Source organism: Chiroxiphia lanceolata, chromosome 1, assembly GCF_009829145.1.
Source record: "Chiroxiphia lanceolata isolate bChiLan1 chromosome 1, bChiLan1.pri, whole genome shotgun sequence".
Lineage (NCBI taxonomy): Eukaryota > Metazoa > Chordata > Aves > Passeriformes > Pipridae > Chiroxiphia > Chiroxiphia lanceolata.
Window position 1 is genome coordinate 19,558,341 of NC_045637.1, and position 21,953 is coordinate 19,580,293.

Here is a 21,953-nt window from a genome sequence, read left to right on the forward strand (position 1 = left end):
CCATTCAGTGCTGTTCTCATGCATTTGCATCATAGGTCCCATTCAGGCCTTCCCTTATCCTCTTGTCACAGATCTCTCCCTTCCCCCCCCCCCCCACTACCGTGGGAGATAAAATCAGGCTGTTGGAGACAAATCCTCAAGCACCCACTTCGCCAGAGAGCCAGAACAGGCTGCATGGATTTTTTTGGGGCCAAGTTATTTTTTTTCCTTGTTCTTTCAGAGCCTGCTACTTTTGACAATATTATTTCCTAAAAAAATCCTATACTTACTTTAATATGTAGTAGTAAAATACTCACTAATGCCCAAAAGCTCAAAATCAACCAAGTCTACAGATGCAAGAGAAGACATATAAACTAACGACAATTAAAAAAAACCCCACACAACAACCTAACAAAAAAAAATAAATTGGGAGAACTCAAATGAACTCAGGTTTTTTTCTGATTTTCTCTAATATGTTTTCCTCTGTTAAAAATTAACCCCTCTCAACTTCTAGTTCTACATAGTGAAACTATGATATTCTAAAGCCATATAAATATCATCAGTAACTAATGTTACAAAATACTACTATTGTATACAGATTTTTAAAAGAAAAATGGCAATGACAAGTTATTTACTATGTTTCTAGAAGCCTAAGGCATAGATTTATTTAAAATACACTGTAGTATGATTGCTTCCTCAGAATTATTATACAGTTAACATCTCATATAAAACTGAATGATTAACATGGTAAAACAAACTTACTTAGCAAAAGAAAAGCTCTGTCACAACATTGTATTTTAGGCACAACACTGTATTATAAACTCTCCCCAAAACATACTGGAACTGCCAAATCTATGCTTGACACAGAATTCATACAGCCCTGCTAAGAAATGAGTGAAACCAGGCAGTGCTAGGGATGTAGGCGTGCAAATGCCATCTGAAGACATCTTTGTGGAAAAGTGCTAGTTTGGTTGTGTAACTGGAGGCCCAGAACTCACATCAAGGAACAATTATATTCCCTACTACTGTGGCAATGACCTGATTATTTAATCTAGTTGATAGATGTCTTTAGCAATTTTTATTAGCAAATTTGCTCCATTGTATTAGCAGGCATGACATTAATGCTATTTGGGGGCTGTGCCATGTCAAAAGAGCAGGATTTGTGCCTGACCTATGTCTGAGAAAGTCATTCACATCATCTGTCAAGAAGAAAGCTTGCTGAGCACATTGTGCCCTTTAAAATGCTATTCCAGGAAGAATCAGTCATCACGTAAGTTGTTTCCACAATTCACTACAGCAACTGCCTGTCCTACATGAACTCCACAGGCTAACAGGAATGATCTCATTTGGAGTACAAAAATAAAAGAGAAAGTAGGACTAAAATATCCAGCAAGGAATCACTCACAAAACAAACAAACACACAAATAAACCAAACAAAACCCCAGGATGTTATTGTGTTAATTTTAAAGGTTAAAAATATTTTCAGGCCGAGTGACAGGGTTCTGTGCATTTTTGCAGCTAGTCAGAATCTTTGTGGTTGCTGTAAAGACACACATAACTAACATTTTCTTTTATTTCAAATCACCTTTCCATTATTCAGCTCTATTTGTATGCTTAGAGATTGCAGATCCCTCCTCACCTCATTTCTACTCATTTTGTATCACACAAATTTCCAGTCTGTTGTGTCTGCGGATCTTGTAGCCATTTAAATATATATCTGAGCCCTAAAGGCCTAGCTGTGTGTGCTAAGGGCAGAATAAAGCTCCAGCAAAATACGCTGAGTGCTGAGAAGATGCTTTATCTAGGGAACATGCCAATGACTTTGAGACTGACTGCTGTAAAGACTTTGAGGCAGAGTACACAGCTCCCTCCCTCTGCTCCCCAGGAGCCAGCAGCATGCTCTGTACAAGCCTGGATGGTACTTGTTCCAGCTTCATCCAAGTAGGATAGTTCTGGGCCAAAAAAGAAAGGAAGGTGCTCAGCAACCTTCTCACTCATATAACCAGTCTGAGGCTGGAAGCAGTTTGTCCCCGAATCCCTACACACATTCATAAATGATGCATCACTTATGAATTAACACACCATGCAGTCACTTTCTCTTTATCCATACAGTAAGTGAATATTTAGGAAAGGGAAACAAAAAAGCATATTCCGTTGACTTCTTGCCTGGTTTCAAGGTTCTTATATGCTCTAAGTTTGGGTCATTAGGGCTGATAGCCCTCCAAAGTACAGGCACAGTTGGGCAATCTTCAGACTGAGCTGTAAGTTTTGCTGGCATGAGTAAACAAAATGCATCCTTGTGCCCCACTCAGCTGGTTTTGTAGTTGTTCTCCATGACTTGCAATGTAAAGGCAACGATGGTATATTAGACTGGAGCACTGCAGACTGGCAACACTCCTTTACTGGCATTACAGACAGACCCCATTACCACAGCCTGAGCTATTCTCAGTGCCTTCTTACCAAGTAGGTTAAACACCAGTATGGAGAGACCACTTCATGAGTGAGAGACTAATGTTTACTTTATGATTTGCCACCTTTCAGTCTCTGTGCTATGGCTGCTACTACAGCAGCCCATTAGTATTAATTGGTATAGTCTTTTATGACACACTTGACCAGCAGAAGCCATTCCCATATCACCAGTTCATTCCAGAGGCACAGATCCCACGCAGAGCCACCAGCCTAAATTAGTTCTGGGCATAAACTACCGTATAAAACATAAAACACTAAAACCAAATTTTTAAATACTCTTCTGTGAAGTACAAAAACATTAGATAAATAATAAACACACTGTAAGAAATCACGAACATCTACAACTTCAGGACACCAAAAGCATCAGCTAAAGCTCATCTCATGTCTCATAGACCAACTAAAGATCTTAGTTAGCTTGCTAGAAAAAATAAAAAAAGATGATGAAAATGAGGTTCAGAGACTTTTGATATATCAAGCAGCAACTCCCTTCACACCATCAAACTCTGTGTTTTAAGCAGGTAAATGGACTAAATCTGTTCTGTTTATCAAATATACATTTTAAAATATCAGTAAATCAAAATGAGCAAAATTATATCCTAAAAACCTGTAACTATCTGTTACAACTCATTCTTCTTAGTCCTGAATATTGTGTATTACCTTAAAGTTGCTGCCTTCTGACTCTCATGTGCCAATAACAGAAGAAATGTCTTCTGTCTTGAATATGCCGCCAATTAGGCCACTCTCAATTAACTACTTTTAATTCCCCACTACTTTTGCTGTTCTTCTAGTACTGCTCCATGGAAGGACCTCCTTAAACACACTTCCAAATCTGCATTAAGCTGCTGCTGAAGTCTCTTGCTGTACTGCCTACAGCAATGTCAAGAGCAGCAAGAGGAGTTGTGCTTGCTGCTTGCCTCACAAGCAGGTAGATTTGGTAAATTCATCTGCTGTGGGAAAGCTTTGTGCAGAGAGGCTAAGGGTGATGTGGGAGCAAATGAGACACAGTTCTGCACAGGATCCTCTTGGCTCAGTTTATCACTTTATATGCAAATCCATGCTCACCTTTTCCTCTGTGCTACTTATCCCCATGCCTTCCTCAGCAGCCTCTCAGACTGGAAATGAGAGGCTGAAGCAGGGACTACATAGGTCTCTGGTCCTGTTTGTAATGCACCAAGCACGGGAGGTTCACTAATGGGGCTCCCACATATCAGAGTAATTTAGAGTTTGACCACATTGTATTACTCTCAAACTACTAAATGAGACAAGTACTGGGAAGACACTGTGGTCATTATAGATACTGTCACTGCTTAATAAAGTAATCCCATAATTAGCTGGAATCAGTCAAAAATTTTAACTCAAAAAGTAAATCGTGCTTTAACAGTGTCATGGTGTCTTCACTATCAAATTTCAGTAAGTGTCCAACATTTGAGAAACTTGACATGATGAGGGAAGTAGTTAATTCATTATGCGCACATTAGTAAAATACTTAGAGATAAAGCTGTTCTTAATCAAAATCTTCTAAGGTTTGAGAACAGAACATGCAGAATTATTTCTGAATTTTTGAATGAGCCACTTTTCCACATTCACATCTCTTGTCTAGATAAATATGAACACAAACTATCTGTTTTATCCGTGCTATGAAAATCGCATTGTTTATTTACATGATAGACATGTCTCACAAGTTGTGGTTTCATACTGACAGTCTAGAGCAGGAGCTGTAACAGAAGACCTACACTTATATCTTGAAAAAGTATTTTTGCTGCCACATTAACATCACAGCACAAGTTAAAAACTCTTTGATTTGATTACACATAGACACAGGACAGATGTCTACAGATGGTTTAGGGTGGATGTCTGTGAAACCACAAGAGCTGTGCAACTGCGTGCAAGACAGACCTGGAGCAAAGAGGTTTATTTTCTTTGCCGGTGGTGATTACTTTGAGCAGCAACCAGAACATAATTTTCACTCCATTTTGTGTCCTGAGAAGTTTTACTTCAGTGATCAGATCCTGATTCACAACATTATTAGAAATTTCCACATGGTGCTCTCACCACATGTTTTCGTTTGAAAAGAGGTCAGTGGTCTCCAAGAAGGCCACATTTTAGTTCTGCAAACAGCAAAAACTGCTCCTTCTCTGGCTCACTTCAATTCTGCAAAGTAGTTTGGCTGAATTCTTTCCCGAGTGTTGTTCAGGATTTGTTAAAGGAAAAATTAACAAAACACATAAAATAAATAATTATTTAAAAGCACATGTTTATTAAAAATCATCATCATTTGAAGAGCTCAAAAGCAGATGTGGGCATCATTTGGGCACCACAGTGGTAAACAACCAGAGAAAGCAGAACTTAACATTTCCAATTAAGTTAGCAAATTATTCAGTTGCAAGAGGAATTCTAGTGCTTGGATTGAAGCTGTTAACTCAGTGGGGCTAATTTATTATTCCACTGTTTGCACAACTTGCATGCCCTTCTCTTCCACACACCACTTTACTCAGGCAGTACACTATGCACACACTATGTCCCGCCTGGAAGCTGCCAGACTGTTCCTGCTGCCAACATGATTCCATACAGTAATTCCTAACACAACACCTTTTTGCAGGTGAAGCAAATTTCTTCCTTACCCCATTCAGCCTCCTGAATAGCATTGAGCAGAAATGATAGGCCAGATTCTGCTTAAAGCTTTGATGAAGCAAACTCAGAGTAAACTTTATGAACACTGACAGCTTGTGCAGATTTGTACCTTTACTAGGGATCACAACTGAACATAGTACTTTAGAATATGTTTGTATTGTACATAAACAATTACACAGATTTGTATCTGTCCCTAAGTTTTGTGAAGCTTACTTGCTTTTTTTAAATTATCTGTGTTCATAAATTCTATAGGGCTAAACGGAAAGCATTTAATCTAATTTGATAATCAGATTTGTAGACACTGACGCTTTGAAGTGGTTAACTGGGTAACAGCTAATTTCCCTGTGGGATGTGCAATGCACTAACCTCTCCTCCCCCCGAATGATGGCAGCATATAAATATCTGCTGCATTTGAAAAACTCTTAAATTACTAGACATTAAGAAACACTAATAACTCGACTGGTGTTATGCATAATTTATTATGAAGAGACTAATGCAGTCTGTATCAGAGCATGTTTGCGACCTCTGAGTCTGTTTGGGTTTCTTCCCAACTTCAGTGACTTCTGCTAGGATCTCCAGCTGGTGCAAACTACCAGGCTGCCAGTATTGCCACTTAGCAGGAAATTTTACTTCACTGGTTAGGACAGTCTGCCCTCACATATTTGTAGAGTTGCTCACAAGCAATAACCAGAAATATGAGCTAGAATCAGGAACAAGGAATGCTATAAAACAGCAGAGCAAATAATCTGCCTTGCAAAGAAATTAATTTACCTGTTGGTACTGTCAGCATTATGAAAATGGACGGATCAGCATTCATACAACAGAGGAAAGCTACCCATTTATTTTAGCCATTGGTCACAGTGACTGAATTTGAATTTCATCAAGTAGTTCAGTTCACTTGAACAGGAATTTGTGTATATTTCAATACAAAATGTAGAGCATTGCAGAACTGGAAGACAGACTCTTGTTTTCCAAAGAAATTAAATAATCTCATCAATTTCACCAGCCTTTTTGGTAGGGTTCTGCTAGGAAAGGTGGTGGCAAATTGCTCAATCCTGCTTGCACCAGTGAAACAAAATCTCCTGGAAAAAAATTTTAAACCATACCAAAATGAACAAAAATGATCTGTATTGAATAGGTTGAGCTGAACACGTTTGTGCATTATTAACGGCAGCAGAATTACAACTGTTGGATTACAACCTAAACAGACTAAAACTATTCTCTTTGTAAATCACTTTAATACAAGAAGATGAAAGTCCATTTAAACCCTCTACCCCCCAACAGATATTAGAGTTGTTTACTAAGTATGCTTCTATCAAGTTGTGTTAACTAAGAGAAGTAACAGGTTTTATAATGTCTTTATCTTGCATACAATCCCACTTTTTCAAGTGAAGAAGGATACACTCAAAAATCACAGAAAATATCAAAATGGCATGTAAGGACTGCCACAAACTTCAAGACATGTAGCACAAATTAGAGTGTTTATAGAAGCTTACAGAAAGAAAGCATAATACTTCATTAATTGTTTGCTGTGAATTTAAAGCTGATGAAAAAAAAAAAAAGAAAGAAAGAGGTAAACATCAACTTCCCTCCCCTACCTGAACAAGAAATGTAACTTCCAAGAGTGGGAAGACTTGTTCTCTGTTTCTTTATATCCTTACACCCTAGGAAAAAACCAGCTCTGGTAAAGGGAATACAAATATTAAACTGAAAGCACATTGGTTCCCCCACCATCCATTAACTTGGCAGCTTATGGCATTTTCCTGAGTGGGATATGCATCGGAGGCAGCTTGTTTCAAGCAGTGAAATTCAATTATTCTTCTACTGAAGACTCTGGTATTATTAACAAACATGAATACAGCTAAAGAAGAAATTATTTAAAATCTTTAATCATTCTGTATTACCTTGATCAGCACTTCCTGAATATACTGTAAGAGACTCCCATTTATGTAATTTTCTCTTGCTATGATGGTAGACTGAATGACACAGGTTTATTACACTAATATGTCTACAATGTTAGCAAACAACTGACATTAGCTGGTTAACAAACTCCTCTGCGTTGCAAATACCTTCTTTTATTAATATGAATTTCCTCACTAGAATGGAATCACATTTCTAAGTATTTTTCCACATAAGTGACTCCAGCAGGATCATCACAGGTGTCACATATAAATTAAATTTGCCTTCAAATAGAATTATTTGATGCTGAACTGTTCAACGTCTTTATTGATGACAGGGACAGGGGGATTGAAGGCACTCAGTAAGTTTGCCTATGACGCTGAGCTGTGCGGTGCAGTTGAAACGCTGGAGGGAATGTCATCCAGAGGGATCTTGACACACTGAAGAGGTGGGCTGATGCAAACCTCATGAAGGTCAACAAAGTGAAGTACAAGGTCCAACATCTTTGTCTCAGCAATCCCAGACACACCTACAGATAAGGGACTGAGAGCAGCCCTGCGGAGAAAGACTTGGGGATGATGGTTGATTAAAAACTCAACATGAGTTGGCACTGTGTGCTCACAGCCCAAAAAGCCAACAAAATGCTGGACCGCATCCAAAAGAGCATGGCCAGCAGGTTGCGGGAGGTGACTCTCCCCCTCTCCTCTGCTCCTGTGAGACCCTACCTGGAGTACTGCATCCAGTTCTGGTGTCCCCAACATGAGAAAGACATGGAACTGTTGGAGCAAGTCCAGAGGAGGCTACAGAGTTGCTAAGAGGACTGGAACAACTCCCCTATGAAGACAGGCTGAGAAAGTTGGGTCTGTTCAGCCTGGAGAAAAGAAGGTTGTGCGGGCACCTCACAGCAGCCGTCCAGTATCTGCAGGGGCCTAGAGAGAAGCCGGAAAAGAACTCTTCATGAGGAACTACAGGGATAGGACAAGGGAGAATGGGTAAGACTTGAATGAGGGGAAATTTAGGTTAGATATTAGGAAGAAATCCTTTACAGTGAGGGTGGTGAGACACTGCAACAGGTTGCCCAGGGAGGCTGTGGATGCCCCAGCCCTGGCAGTGTTCAAAGCCAGGTTCTATAAGGCCTTGAGCAACCTGGTCTATTGGAGGTGTCCCTGCCCATGGCAGGGTGGTTGGGACTAGATGACCTTTAAGGTCTCTTCCAACCCTCAACATGTTATGATTTTCTGATTCTATGATTCTATGAATAGCCTATATTCAAAGTGATATCCCTCATGCCTTGGGGTTTCATAAAAATAACATTAGACTGATATTTGTTAGAACGTTATCCTGGTTCTTCTCTTATCTGTGCTATACTGGAAGTAGACAAGTTCAGAGAAATGCCCTAATCCAAACATTGCAAAGAATCCCCAAAGCAATCCACCCCAAAGCAATTCCCCCTACCTCTTTCTCCTGCCAAAAAGAAAAAAAAAAGAATCAATAAAGACCTCTGACACAGACACAGTCTTTATGATGGAACTTACAGCAAAAACATACTAGTTGCATCTGAAGATTTACATACACTAGCCTTGGGGGGAAAATTATGCTTTACCATAGCGTTGATCTGCAAATAGTTGTTGAACTGAATTCCTCTAGCAGCAAACCCTACATTTTATGCTGTCACCTGGTGGCACTGTTATACCACCCGCTAAATCTCAGTGCCTGGCTCTGGGAAAGGCACGTGGTGCTGCTGTTACCCTGGGCCTCCCAGGAAGGTCTGGAGTGGAGGGAACCAATTGACCTGGACACTGAGTTTTGCTTTGGATTTAAAAATAGAGCTGCCCTCCTCAAACAGGCATGTTGTTGGCTTGACATTTGAGAAGAACAGGTATAATTACATTTCAAGGCTGATGTTGCTATCAATAATTGGAATTTGCACATATATTTCATATTTCTGATACTCCTGACTCCAGTAACACACTAGCCAGTTAACTGAAGACCTGGGAGGTTTCAATGGGACAAATATCAGAAGAAAGCTGTTGTATTACTGCTGATAGTTTTAAGGGAACTTGTTTCATTGAGCAGACAAACATGAAGATCATGTAATATAACCCCTGGAAAATAAGAATAATTGCAAATATTAACAATCTGTCCTGCTGTAGAAATAATGCTTTTTAATCATTTCCTTTAGCAAAGATAGAACAATCTATAAATTGTGCTAAAAAAAACCAAACCAAACCACAAACTCACCATAATGTGCATCTCCTATCTTCCAGAACACAGAGATAGTGCACTAATTTACAGGTAGCTAACAAACATTCAAAACTGAAGCATCAGTTTTGCTGTTAAGCAACAGACACCTTTTCAGTGTATGAGGTTAGATACCACTATACATAATTTTGCATTCATACATACTATGTGTATTGGTTAGAAAAATATGATCCCACTGAAGTCTTTAGCAACTAAAAATCAAATTATATTTAGATTTTTACTCTCTATTTTTACATCTTATTCACACATAAGTCATCCTGGCAGTAGAAAAGGGGCAAGTATCAAGTCTACAAGGGAGAGGGTACCTAAAACATGCTAAATGTTCCCACCTTTTCCCCCTCACAGAACTGTAATGGAATGAAAGCACTTCTTAACAGTATATTTGAAATATAAAGTACATTAGATAGAAATTCCCTCACTATTCTTTAAAATTAATAATTTCTTAATACCAAATGTGATTGATAAGAATGTCATCAGCAGAACAGGAATCAGAAGTACATGGTCCAATTTTATTAACAGAACATTGGATTATGGCATGAAACAGGGCTTTTCTAATATACTGTATCATTATTTGGGCTTTTCTCAAGTGAATATTTTCAATAGCTCCTCTCCTCCTCACTGCCTGGGCTCTGCTCTTCTTTGCTTGCACATCTACCCTCGTGCTGCTCTTTTCTGGTATTGCTGCTTCACTGACACTGCATTCTTCATACCTGTGGTGCTGCCACTCCTTTTCTCCAACACCTTTACCCTCTTCCTATACCCAAGCAGAGTTTATAAATCTTGGTTTATTCAAATGAATTATAGATCTCTCAGACATATGATTTCAACCATATGAAATCATCTTTCAGCCCTTCTTTGCAAAGTAATATGGATACAAGTTATAATAAAGAATTTTTGTTCTCTCAGTATGACAACTTCACTATTCATGTTTAAAAAACAAATATCCTTTTTTCAAATTGTCCCTAACTGTCATTTAGTGCACATATACCCCAAAAATACAAAACTTAAATCGTTCAAAAGGACTTGCAGCATGTTGTTCTTGCCAGTGTAAAGAAAAATATTTATTGCCCTGAAGAAGAAATTGGCAAACTATCCAAAAGAAAATGAATTTATGCTTTTTCTGTCTCTGGTAAATGAAATAAGAAAATTGATCTGATTGTTTATGGCAGTAAAACAGTGAAGGAGATGGGCTTCTAAAAGACCATCAAAAGCAGAAACCTCGTTCAATGAATACTGAGACATTGAGTTGAACCCAATCCACCTTTATTAATGGAGCTTATTGGAGAAAGTGTTTTCTGGCAGGTTATTTACAATCAGGTGTAACAAGGACATGCTATTCCTAGAAAAGACACTATTCCGCTTGGATATATTCTCATTTAAACAGACAATTCTTCAGAGCCATCTTGTCATGGAAAAATACATCCTCTTCTCTTCCAAGAGTCTGCGGTAGGGTTCAAGGTGAGCCCTCTACTTCTCAAATTACCTGTCTTAACTCTCATACTTTTTACTTGGGATGAGTTACAATCCCATCTATAACCCTAAGAGAGAAACTCAGCATGTAAAGAAGGCCAAACTCCTTGACTTATTTGGCTTGGTTTTCCAGCAGACAGTGAATAAGAAATAAAGTTTATATTTTACAACTGTTACATTATCCTCTTCTATCTGACAGGTTTGGAATGTATGCATTCAATATTCATTTAAAAAATCACAACAAATCAGTACAGGTTCAGATTATTGTCAGATAACAAGAGAAAGTTGTTCTACTCTAGCTAAAAACTATCAAAGCCACCAAAGCCAACTCAGCTGTGGATTATGCAGTTGTAACCCAACAGGGATTTATCTCCTTCTCCTGGAGCTGCGTTTGGGACACACTACTAGACAACTTTGTGTTATCTGAGAGTCAGCAGCGGTAGTGTTCAGTATTTTTCTCAGGGTTCACAATGGTGATAGTTTCTCTCTGAGATCCCAGCAGATTTCAATACCCAACTGATGTCAAGGTTAGCAGCTATGTTGGGAAGTCTTGACCTGAACAATCAGTGTCTCATGTTTTATTAAAGTGAGAGTTTCTAGTTCTTAAATTGAACGTGTCATTTAATTTGTAGACTGAATTTAAGTCAGTTTCTCAAACCATCATTTAATTTCCTAGTCGGAAACTTGGCAAACTATCAAACAACCAATCTCAGCACTGTTTTACATACAAATGAAAAGGGAAAAACATAATTTAAAGTGCAAATAGATGGCATAAGCACCTAATTCCATATCCAAGTGGCCACACAGGTTCCTAAACAAATGTATGGCTAAAGTACCTGAGAAACTGCAAGTCAACAATCCTTAGAACTGATCATCCTTGCCACATTTCCTCTGGCAGAGGAAAGAGACTGTCATTCTATCTTCTACAAATTAAAAGAATAAAAGAATCTCTCAAGCATACTAATTAATGAGATTAATTGGAAATATAGCAGGCTGCTGCCACTGTTTAGTTTTCATGAACATAGCTGGCCAATTAGTATCTAAATTTATAAAAAGACTTCTTTCATAAATGTTGAATATTTTATGCTTGTAAAATCTTTGCATGCTCCTATGTGCATACTAATGCTCTGTAATTGTGGAATGCTCAACATTACAACAATTCCATGATAAAATCCAACTGTTCTTCCTGGCCCAAGATAAAAAACAGGGTTTAGCAATAACACTCGGTTCCTGTAGGGTTTTTGAGGGAAAAGCATAACAACAAGCTGCTTTGTTAAAATCCAAAAGGAACTTCATAGCAAGCTGTCCTGGAGACGATCCTAAACCAGAAGCTCTGTCTCCATAAAATCACACTTCACTTTTAATTATTTAGCAATATAAAGAGAAAATGTGAATACAGGAAAGGGTAAAAATTTGTTGAAGAAAATTGTGTAGAGCCCAGTACATGCTGGGAGATATTTGGTAGCCCCTCATGACCAGGACCAGAAATATCAGACAGTGGATGGGGTCTGTCCTAGTACAATAAGAATGGCTTGAATTAGATCATTGCCAGTCTTCAAGGAAACCAATCTGCTTGTACAGGAGAGAGACCGTCCCATCCCATCAGCACAGGCCACATGGTCACGGCAACTGAGGAAGGTTGTGCCTCTTGCACCACGATCAGGAAGAGCTGGAGGCTGTCCAGTGTCACCCATTCACAGCACCAGCCAGATTTGCACACTCTGTCACCGTATTGCAAACCAATTTCTGCTTTAGTGTAGTTATTAATATATAACATCAGATTTTGATCTTAGATTTCATGCTCACATATATGTTCTATGGAAGGAAACTCACTGGCCTAACCATCTCAGTGTTAGCTTCAAAGGGACTGGTGCTCAAGGAACATTTGAGATGTTAGAAATCATGTCCTTTTTTTTGAGTCATTTTTCTCTTCTACAGAAGAATTCCAATGAGAGAGAGACTGAAGGTGATGCATCCTCTTTCAGCTGAGAGCTTAGAGGTCAGATCAGTTTCTCTTCTTTTCTCCCCCAGAGATTCAGATTTTAGTGTCCCACTGTTAGCCGATCTTGCAAGTTGAGTAGCTTGCCTCCAGAACTATAACAGATTTCAGCTTTATCCTGCTGTTAAGCAAGAAAATTAGAAAATCCTGAAATATCTCTTGCCGTAAATGACTCAGCAGATGATACGATAGCAATCTATATGATTAAAACCAAAACCAGATGCTAAGAAGAGGGACATACTGAGATGAAAGGACATTAATGAGCATTCCTCTTATGTTGGATGCTGTCTCTATAGCTCAGAACTCATTTATATTCAAAGGATACAGTATCTGTAAAGGACAAAAGAAGGATACAATTGGCTTTTAATGCCTCCAAGTTTTAAATACTAAAAAAGAGAAAAACAAAGACATGAATAAATGCTTACTTGCTCATCCAGAGTAGCTATGTGATCTGAATCACTAATAAAAATCTTCAGGAAGGATGAATGAGTAAGAATTTTGCATAGTTACTGTTGCTATGAGAGACACTTCGCTTATTATCCACATGTTCCACAAATTATTTCCCATTCCTTATCACTCACAAACAGGTAATGAGATGCTAGGAAAATGGCCTCCTCCTCTAAAAGTTTCTGAGATCATAGTTGAATGGAAGCAGTGAGAAAAATACTTCTCAAAAAGCACTGAGTGTTTAATAAGGAAATTGTAAGTGCAGTGAATGGGACACAGTCAAACTGCAAATGTGTGCAACCAGCATCTGGATCCTCTGAGGCAGAGTTGGCAGCTTCATCTCCCATCTGTCCTTCTCTAAAAGGGAGTGAATGCAGACAAAATTTACATCACCTGCTGCACCAAACTCCATGACTTCCAACATACCTACCTATGTTACACGCTTTGCTAGTATTAGCAACTAACAAGAAAGGTAATTTGGGAGTGACTACAGAAAGGAACCACATTCAATTCTGCAGAAGAGTAGAAGCAAATATATTCAACTGCCAAATGATAAGAAGAACATTTCAAAGACATGTTTATAAAAAAAGTGGAGTATTCTTTGCAGGAAAACATCTCTACAGTAAATACACCAAATATCAGATCATGCCCTCTAAAAGGAATAAGATATTTCTAGAGCATCCTGAAAAAAATCTCTCAGAGCACGAAGGGATTTGTACACTAAAAATGAAAGTGCCACATTGCCATGTCTGTCCTTCTAATTGTTTTATGCTTATTTGAGAGGAGAAGGCAAGAGTCAGCCCTCTGTTTTTAGTAAGTGACTACAATAGCAAGTTGTCACAAGAAATGAACTCCATAAGACTCCCGGCTTGACTGTAAATAAGTACATATTTTCAGGTGGATCGATGTTTTTCTTTTCCAGTTTTGAGTCCAATAACAGATTCACTGTGATGTCTAATCAGTAGTCTATGGCTCCCTCACACCAGCTCTCCAAAAAAAAAAAGCTCCATCAGGGTGAGAGATCTCTGAAATTACAACAAGGCTCGTGAAGAGACTTGAACACAAGTCCTATGAGGAGAGGCTGAGAGAGCTGGGGTGGTTTAGCCTGGAGAAGAGGAGGCTCAGGGGAGACCTCATCACTCTCTACAACTACCTGAAAGGAGGCTGTAGCCAAGTGGGGGTTGGTCTCTTCTCCCAGGCAGCTGTCAGTAAGACAAGAGGGCATGGTCTTAAGCTCTGCCAGGGGAGGATTAGGTTAGATGTTAAGAAGAAATTTTTTACAGACATTGGAATGGGTTGCCCAGGGAAGTGGTGGATTCACTGTCCCTGGAGGTTTTTAAGATGAGACTGGATGTGGTACTTAGTGCCATGGTCTAGTAACCACGGCGGTGTTGGATCAAGGGTTGGACTTGATGATCTCAGAGGTCTTTTCCAACCTGGCCTATTCTATTCTATTCTATTCTATTCTATTCTATTCTATTCTATTCTATTCTATTCTATTCAGCACCACTTGAACAGATATTAGTCCTGCATAATAGCTTAAGATGAACAGATTGTGTGACACCATACACATTTAGTACTAAATATGTACGAATTCACACTTAATCGGATAGGTCTGACATATTTTAATGCAAGTAATAATTTTACAGAAGCAGACTGCAATGTATGTAAACAGAAAGAAAATGAATCTACTGCATATGTAAACAATATATTTATTTATGCTTCCAAATTATTGTAAAAGTCATGACTTGAATTGACTCATTGGAAAGCATATAGCACAAGGGGTAGGTATAGTTATATTCACTAAATAGAAGCTAATCAGTTTTCATTTAGTTCTCCCTTTCATAACAGGAGGAATGGACTATGATTTATTAATCACTTGAAAAAAAAAGATTATGCTTTAGGTATCTCCATAAAATCATCTATACTCTCGCACTTTATAAACACTCTCTTATACTGTTTTGTGCATTTGTATTAATTCTTGTGATCAATTATTACTTATATTTATATGCATTACATTCCTTAGAATATCCATCTTCTTTTCACAATAATACAATTATGAATTCTAAATTATTAGTAGTGACTTAAGGGTGCTGGTTGATAAGAAGCTCAACATGACCCAGCAGTGTGTTCTCACAGCCCAGAAAGCCAAACATATCCTGGGCTGCATCAAAAGCACCATGGTCAGCAGGGTGAGGGAGGGGATTCTGCCTCTCTACTCTGTTCTGGTGAGACCCTACCTGGAGTATTACCCCCAGCTCTGGGGTCCCCAACATAAGAAGGGCATAGATTTGTTGGATTGAGTCCAGTGGAGGGACACAAAGAGGATCTGAGGGCTGGAGCACCTCTCCTATGAAGACAGGCTTAGAGAGTTGGGGTTGTTCGGCCTGGAGAAGAGAAGGCTCCAGGGAGACCTCATAGCAGCTTCCCAGTACCTGAGGAGAGCTTACAAGAGAACTGGAGAGGGACTTTTGACAAGGGCATGCAGTGATAGGACAAGAGGGAATGGCTTTAAACTAAAAGAAGGCAGGTTTAGTTACTAGGAAGGAATTCTTTATGAGAGCGGTGGGGCACTGGAATAGGTTGCCCAGAGAAGTTGCGGATGCCCCATCCCTGGAAATGTTCAAGTCCAGGCTGGACGGGGCTTTGAGCAATCTGGTCTAGTGGAAGGTTCACTGCTCATGGCAGGGGGATTGGAACTGGGTGATCTTTAAGGTCCCTTACAACCCAAATAATTCTATGATTATATGACTAAACTAATCTGAAATAAATTTAAAGTAACTACCCACTGAAATTTTGTCTCTTACAAACAAGATTGGGAGCCCACATGAAAATCAGTCTTTTCCCAATTATCACCTAGGGATTAGCTACAAGACAACTGTTTTGGAAACTTAGTAATTTAAAATGTATTTATTCAGAGTTACTTATCCCACACTGATTTTGTATTAGTTAATTCAGAGTACTAATATGGCAAGGTCAAGCTAGCAGAATATATTTTCCTGATTAAGAGTTCTACTGATCTCATTTGCAAGAGAGTCTGAAGAAGGAAAGGGCTTGTTCCTTTTTGGTTTTTTTTGCAAGCGAAACATGAAACAAATTTTTAAAAAATGAACTACTGGAGAGAAGGGAACAATTAGTATTTCCCAAGTGTCATCATGCTGTACACTGCGTACACATATGCATAGTCATGCACTCTGTCTAAACTACTAAGTGTGTGTAGCTGTAGAGCAATGGCTTCCACTGATAATAGAGACTGTTCCAAAAAAAGATGCCTCCTGAGACAGTTGATAGTTGTCTTCTCAATGAAATGAGTTGTGTTAGCAAGAGCCTGTGTAGTAATATTTGCATTAGGATTTTTATTACTAGATACAATTTTAAAAAAAATTGCTGCATTCCTCTTCCCCCAACCAACACTGTAGTCTAACAACATTTTCTAGTATGAATTACTGTCCTGTTTCATAATTTCTTTTACCTGACGAGGAAAATATTTTTATGCAGACATCTTATTTTTAAATCATGTATTTATGCTATACCAGTGCTGCAATTTTATTTTAATGGCAAATAGAACCCTCTACAAAACCAGGGTTACTAGGTAAGTAATCTACTGGGTATATCCTCTCAGAAGTATCTAAGCACTACACACTAGGCTTTCATGGCTCCTCAAGTGCATGTCTTTATAGGGTAACATTAGCTACTTCATTCACCTTAATAAATCGCTAAATATCTATCCTTTGACATGATACCATGAAGTAGAATCCTGCAACCCTTCAGATGGGTCCTACAAGCAACACAGCTATGATGCTGTGCCAGAAAGGAAAGCTAAGTGTAGCTCATGTAGTTGGACATGGCATTAAGCTGATCCAGCCTTACTGCTTTGAATTCAGGTTACCCATATCATTCTCCACTGTGTAATATTCCAGCCCCCTTTTTAGAGTGCTGAAGACCCACCTGGGTCTTCTTTTTCTCTTTCGAGGGAGTTGCTCAACAATAAGCACTTCAGAAATAAGTGGCCTGAATTTTTAAGTGCCTGAAGCACCTAAAGAGTCTAATTTTAGGTTTTTATTTTTAAGTATCTTGGGTGCTGTTTCTAGAGTTCTCCAAAAAACTTAATCCAACCCACTATGCAGACTGTTTTTCCTACACTCATCTTATTAATCTAGGCGTTCCCACTCAATTTCTTCACACCAGTTCAGCACTGGAGGTGCAGGAGCCTTCCTGCCTGCTGAGCCTGCCATATGGAACAGTTATTTCTCCCCCTCACTGACTCTTCATTTTCTGTTTCATTTTAACCGAGTATACAACTTGTTCCCCAATGCCTATTCCTATCAGTTTTTTTCTCTCTTACCTACTTTTCCCCCACATCTAAAAAGTGCAACTGCAGTCATTGAGTTTGGAGAGCATCTGAAATGCAGTCTGTGGGAAAGATGAAATGCAAAATAACTATCTTGTGCATAGCTCTCTAAAGTAGAAGAAGTGCTGATGAAATTTTAAAATCTCTTGAAATTAACAGATATTCCTTCCTCATTACACAATCAACTTTGAAAGGTCTGAAGTAAATATGTGTATACGGGGACACAAAAAAATTTAAAAAATATTCTGATGCTAGAGACTATTTAGGAACACAGTAGAATCAACTGCCTGTATCTACTCACAGCAGATGCAAGCATACACAAGCTGCTGTAATTTCTTCTGCAAAGTATGTGTGTGCAAGCTAAATGCTCGCATGTCTCTGGATCTGCAAAGCAGAGTGCAATTTATACAAAGATCTCAGAAGTGCTGTCTGCATAGCCAAATTAAAAAAAAACAAAACACAACCATATTTTAAAAATAACTTTAAATAATAACAAATAATTGTAAAATGGAAAGAAGAAAGTCGGCTGAGGACATTACTTTTCTAACACATTTTCTTAATCCATTTGCTCGATCTTGGACACAGATTGCTTTAGGTAGAACAACATGAAAACAAAGGCAAAACAAGGTAAGCATCTGTGTAATCATATTAAGTCAGCAACAAGTCAAATGTGCTTGTTTATGCTATATAACAGCCAACTGTACACCAAACATCAGAAAAGTATGATATTTTCCTATTTTAGAGTGCCAGTCCATTACAGGTATGTCAGTACATTCATCCTCAGAAAGTAACAAATTATTTGTTTAGACTTTAACTATTATTTTTGAGACAAGTCACAGAAAATTTCTTTTAATTCAAGATGGTGATATAGCTCACAACTTAACATATGTTGAGGTTGATGGGAGCTCTAAGAAGGTAATTGATCTTTCTCTCAGGTTATCAAAGCCATAGATAGACTCAATATCACAACAACTCAGTCGATACAGTAAACATGTTCATCTGGTATCAGTATTGTACTGTCCAAGATTAAACCTTTCCTTTTCACAGTATTCAGGAACATGCGCCATCAAACATTTGTGAAGACACAGAAAAATTCTTGTCTCTTTAATTTGCCTGTCAGCAAAAGTCAAACATTATGCAGTATGCAATAATACTGGCTCCAGCAACTTATTCCTTGTGGATTTAGACAAGTCACATAGACAAGGCTGTATGTATAAGAACACAATACCAATACATCTGCCATGGGTCAGTCCAGACAGGCCACCTCGCCCAGTGCTCTGTACAAGGATAATGTAAGACGATACTTGAGAAAAACATGCAAGCTTTGCCACTTTCTGTGGTCAGTTACTCTCATACTTCCCTAGGGTCCACAACTGTTGTTCACAAACGTTAATATCTGTTTATGGACAAGTTGCCCATGAATGCAGTTTTCTACGGACACACTGTCCATGTTTCAACAGGATATGCAGAGAGGCAGTGGAGTATCCACCCCTGGAGATTGTCAAAACTCAGCAAGACAAAGCTTTGGCTGTTCTATCTAGTGTTGGCTGAAGTCCCACTTCAAACAGAACAGCAAACTATATAACCTCCAGAGGCCTTTTCCAGTCAACAAATCTGTCAAATCAAGTGCTGCACAATATTCAAACTAAATATTCAAATGTATTAACAACATTCTGTTATTACAGCACTAAGCTTAGAACTGAACAACTAGTGCTCAGACCTTGTGATCACTAGAAGCACATCTCAGTTACTAACAATGATGGAGTTAATGTTACAAGAATTGTTTAAAGGTTCCCAAAAGAAACTGCAGTGAGTCAAATTTAACAAGCAGATAAATGCAAACCTGAGTCTGTAGTTCCATATACGACCGTGTTTTGGGTGATCACAGAAGAACATTCAACTATGGTCAATTTGGCAATAACATGTTTTAATCCTGAGTTAGATTAAGAACTCAGTTTGATGATGTGGTGGATTTCTGTTCGCTATTACTCTTATGCAACCCCTCCCCTCCCACTATTCCATCTCCTGCTTTACATACTGATGCACAGGAAGTTCCACCTGAACATGAGGAAGAATTTCTTTACTGTGAGGGTGACTGGAACAGATTGTTAATTCTTCAGGATAATTTGACATCAGCATTAAGATATGATATCTTAATGTTCATTGTGCGCATTTGTAATCTTAGTAGCCAACTGCAGTTAAGCAAAAGAAATAAACCACAAATAAACAGTAAGACCCTGCTTTTTTAACAAGGATATTTGATTTTGTCTCTGAAAGAAAACTCACCAATGGTGTAATATCTCTTCAGATCACTCCTCCGTGGATTGCGCCTTTGGGTGTTTGTGGTGTTGTTCTGCTCCTCCCCAGGAGCAGCTGTCTGAGTGGCAGGTAAAGATTTGCTGGGCTGAGGTGTCTGAGCTTCAGCTGCCCCCGGGATGCATCCTGGCCCACTAATATCCACCGACTGGGACTTTTTCTTTAATCTAAAGGCAATTTAAGGCAGTAAAGTATTAGTAATCATCATTCTATACCTAGATTATGTATAAAATAACAGCAATATATCCACTGTACAACAATTCGGGCATGTCGTAGCAGAACACAGAACAGCAGTGATAAATTAGGCCTTGTATTAATATCCCCTTTCAGCTTCTGAATCAGTTACAGCACTTCCATCTCCCATGTAGCTGCAAATGGTAAACTGCCCTCAGATCAGCCTGCTGAGCTGCTTGAAGGATCAGTCCCTAATCTATTTCCAAGATAAGCTGCCCACAATTATCCTATAATTATGTTTCCAGGCTTAAGTTTCCACAGATGAGGGGAGTACAAAGAAATTAAATCATTTACACCAAGTCACTGAAAGCCTCAAGAGAAAAGAACTGATGGACGATTTTCTGAATTCAGATGTAGCTCTACAACTGCATTTCCCATTCTGCAATAGTTTCAATATGTTGTTTCTCAAGAATCCCACTGCAATAGCAGTGAACAGAGGAAAAGAAAATCTCTGTTCTGCAGATGAAATCTGTGTCATTCAATTCATTACTGGCATCCAGGTACAGTACAACTTATTAACCACTATTCTCTGAGCACAATCATCCAACCAGTTTTTTACTCCTCTAGTTGCCCACACATCCAGACTTAACATCACAACTTGTCATTATCGACCTCCACTCCTCCTCAGATCTAGTCATTTTATCAGAGTTCTGAGCGAAAGACTTAAAATAACTCTCAAATCCTGCTTCAGAGTGGGGTGAGTACACTCCCATCACTGATTTACAATAGTTCTGGCATCTTCACTGTCTCTAGCAACATAAAATAGAGGCTATTTTGCTACTGGAGTTATTGGATAGAGACAATCCCTTCATCCCTTTATGATGAAGTTCAGTACATACATATTGGATTTGTCAATACTTTTCTTACCTTAAGTCTCTACAAATGTATATAGTTGACTACATGATTTGATCCTGGAAATAAAAGAGGTTTATGGCATTGCAGTGAGATATGGATTTGTGATGAAGGGATCATAACAACTTTGAATTTTGAAGTGAGTAAAGTAAAATGATAAAGTTCTGTAATGCCAAAGGATAATTTTATTAGGCTAACAACTTAATGCTAAGCAGCATCCCTTCCTGCACAGAAGCTCTGTGCTTCCTTATCTTTCAAACATTTTCTCCACGTAGTGGTTGCAATTAAACAGCATGAGTTACTGCACTGAGAATGGAATCTGCTAGTTTAACATATTAACTGATTAAATACTATCATAATAATAACTGCTCTAAGCAGATTGTCATCAGGCTCTGGAAGGTACAATAATGTATCAAAGCAAATGTAGAATTTTATGAATTACACTGAAGGCAAAATTACTCTACTCATACAGGGTATTGCTAGTCCAGGGAAGGGACCAGCAGTTAGAAAATTAGCGGTTAGAAATTACTTTGTCTATGTTGTCCATAGAGAAAGACTACTTTCACTAGAACCTTATTCCTAGACTAGTCTAGAGTGTCTTGCATTTGAAGGAATTCTCCTCAGCTCCAATGGCTCTCCACAAACAGTTTAGGTTGACAGGGACATTCATCCCTCCTATATATAAGAAAGGCTACACTGGGTCATCTAGACAAACGTCTCCAACAACTCCATCAATGAGAAGAGTAGAGACAGATATCCCCCAGGATATCCTTCCAGAGTCCAGTAGATTCTGGTTTATGGATTTTCTGAGTTAGATAATGCACCTTTGGAGTTATTGTCCTTAATTACTCCAGAACTCATTTAAACTAAAAGACTTAAACTTCCAAGTCAACTGCCCTTGTCATTATGGGGGACTTCAACTTGCCAGAAATTAACTGGGAGCGTCACACAGCTGGTTTAACCTAGGGCAGAAAATTCCTAAAAAACCTGAAAGACAACTTTATGGAACAGGTCCTGAGGAGCCGACTCAGAAAGATGCCCTCC

At 38.7% G+C, this 21,953-nt stretch overlaps 1 protein-coding gene across 4 annotated transcripts in view; it reads right to left on the minus strand.

The window, feature by feature from the left end:
- OXR1 (oxidation resistance 1) overlaps window positions 1-21,953 on the minus strand; it is a 226,428-nt gene that overhangs the window by 112,518 nt on the left and 91,957 nt on the right. For all 4 annotated transcript variants that reach the window (XM_032705013.1, XM_032705052.1, XM_032705025.1 and 1 more), the window contains one exon: window positions 19,794-19,990. In XM_032705013.1, the coding sequence (XP_032560904.1) occupies window positions 19,794-19,990 (197 nt within the window). The remainder of the gene's footprint in view (window positions 1-19,793; window positions 19,991-21,953) is intronic.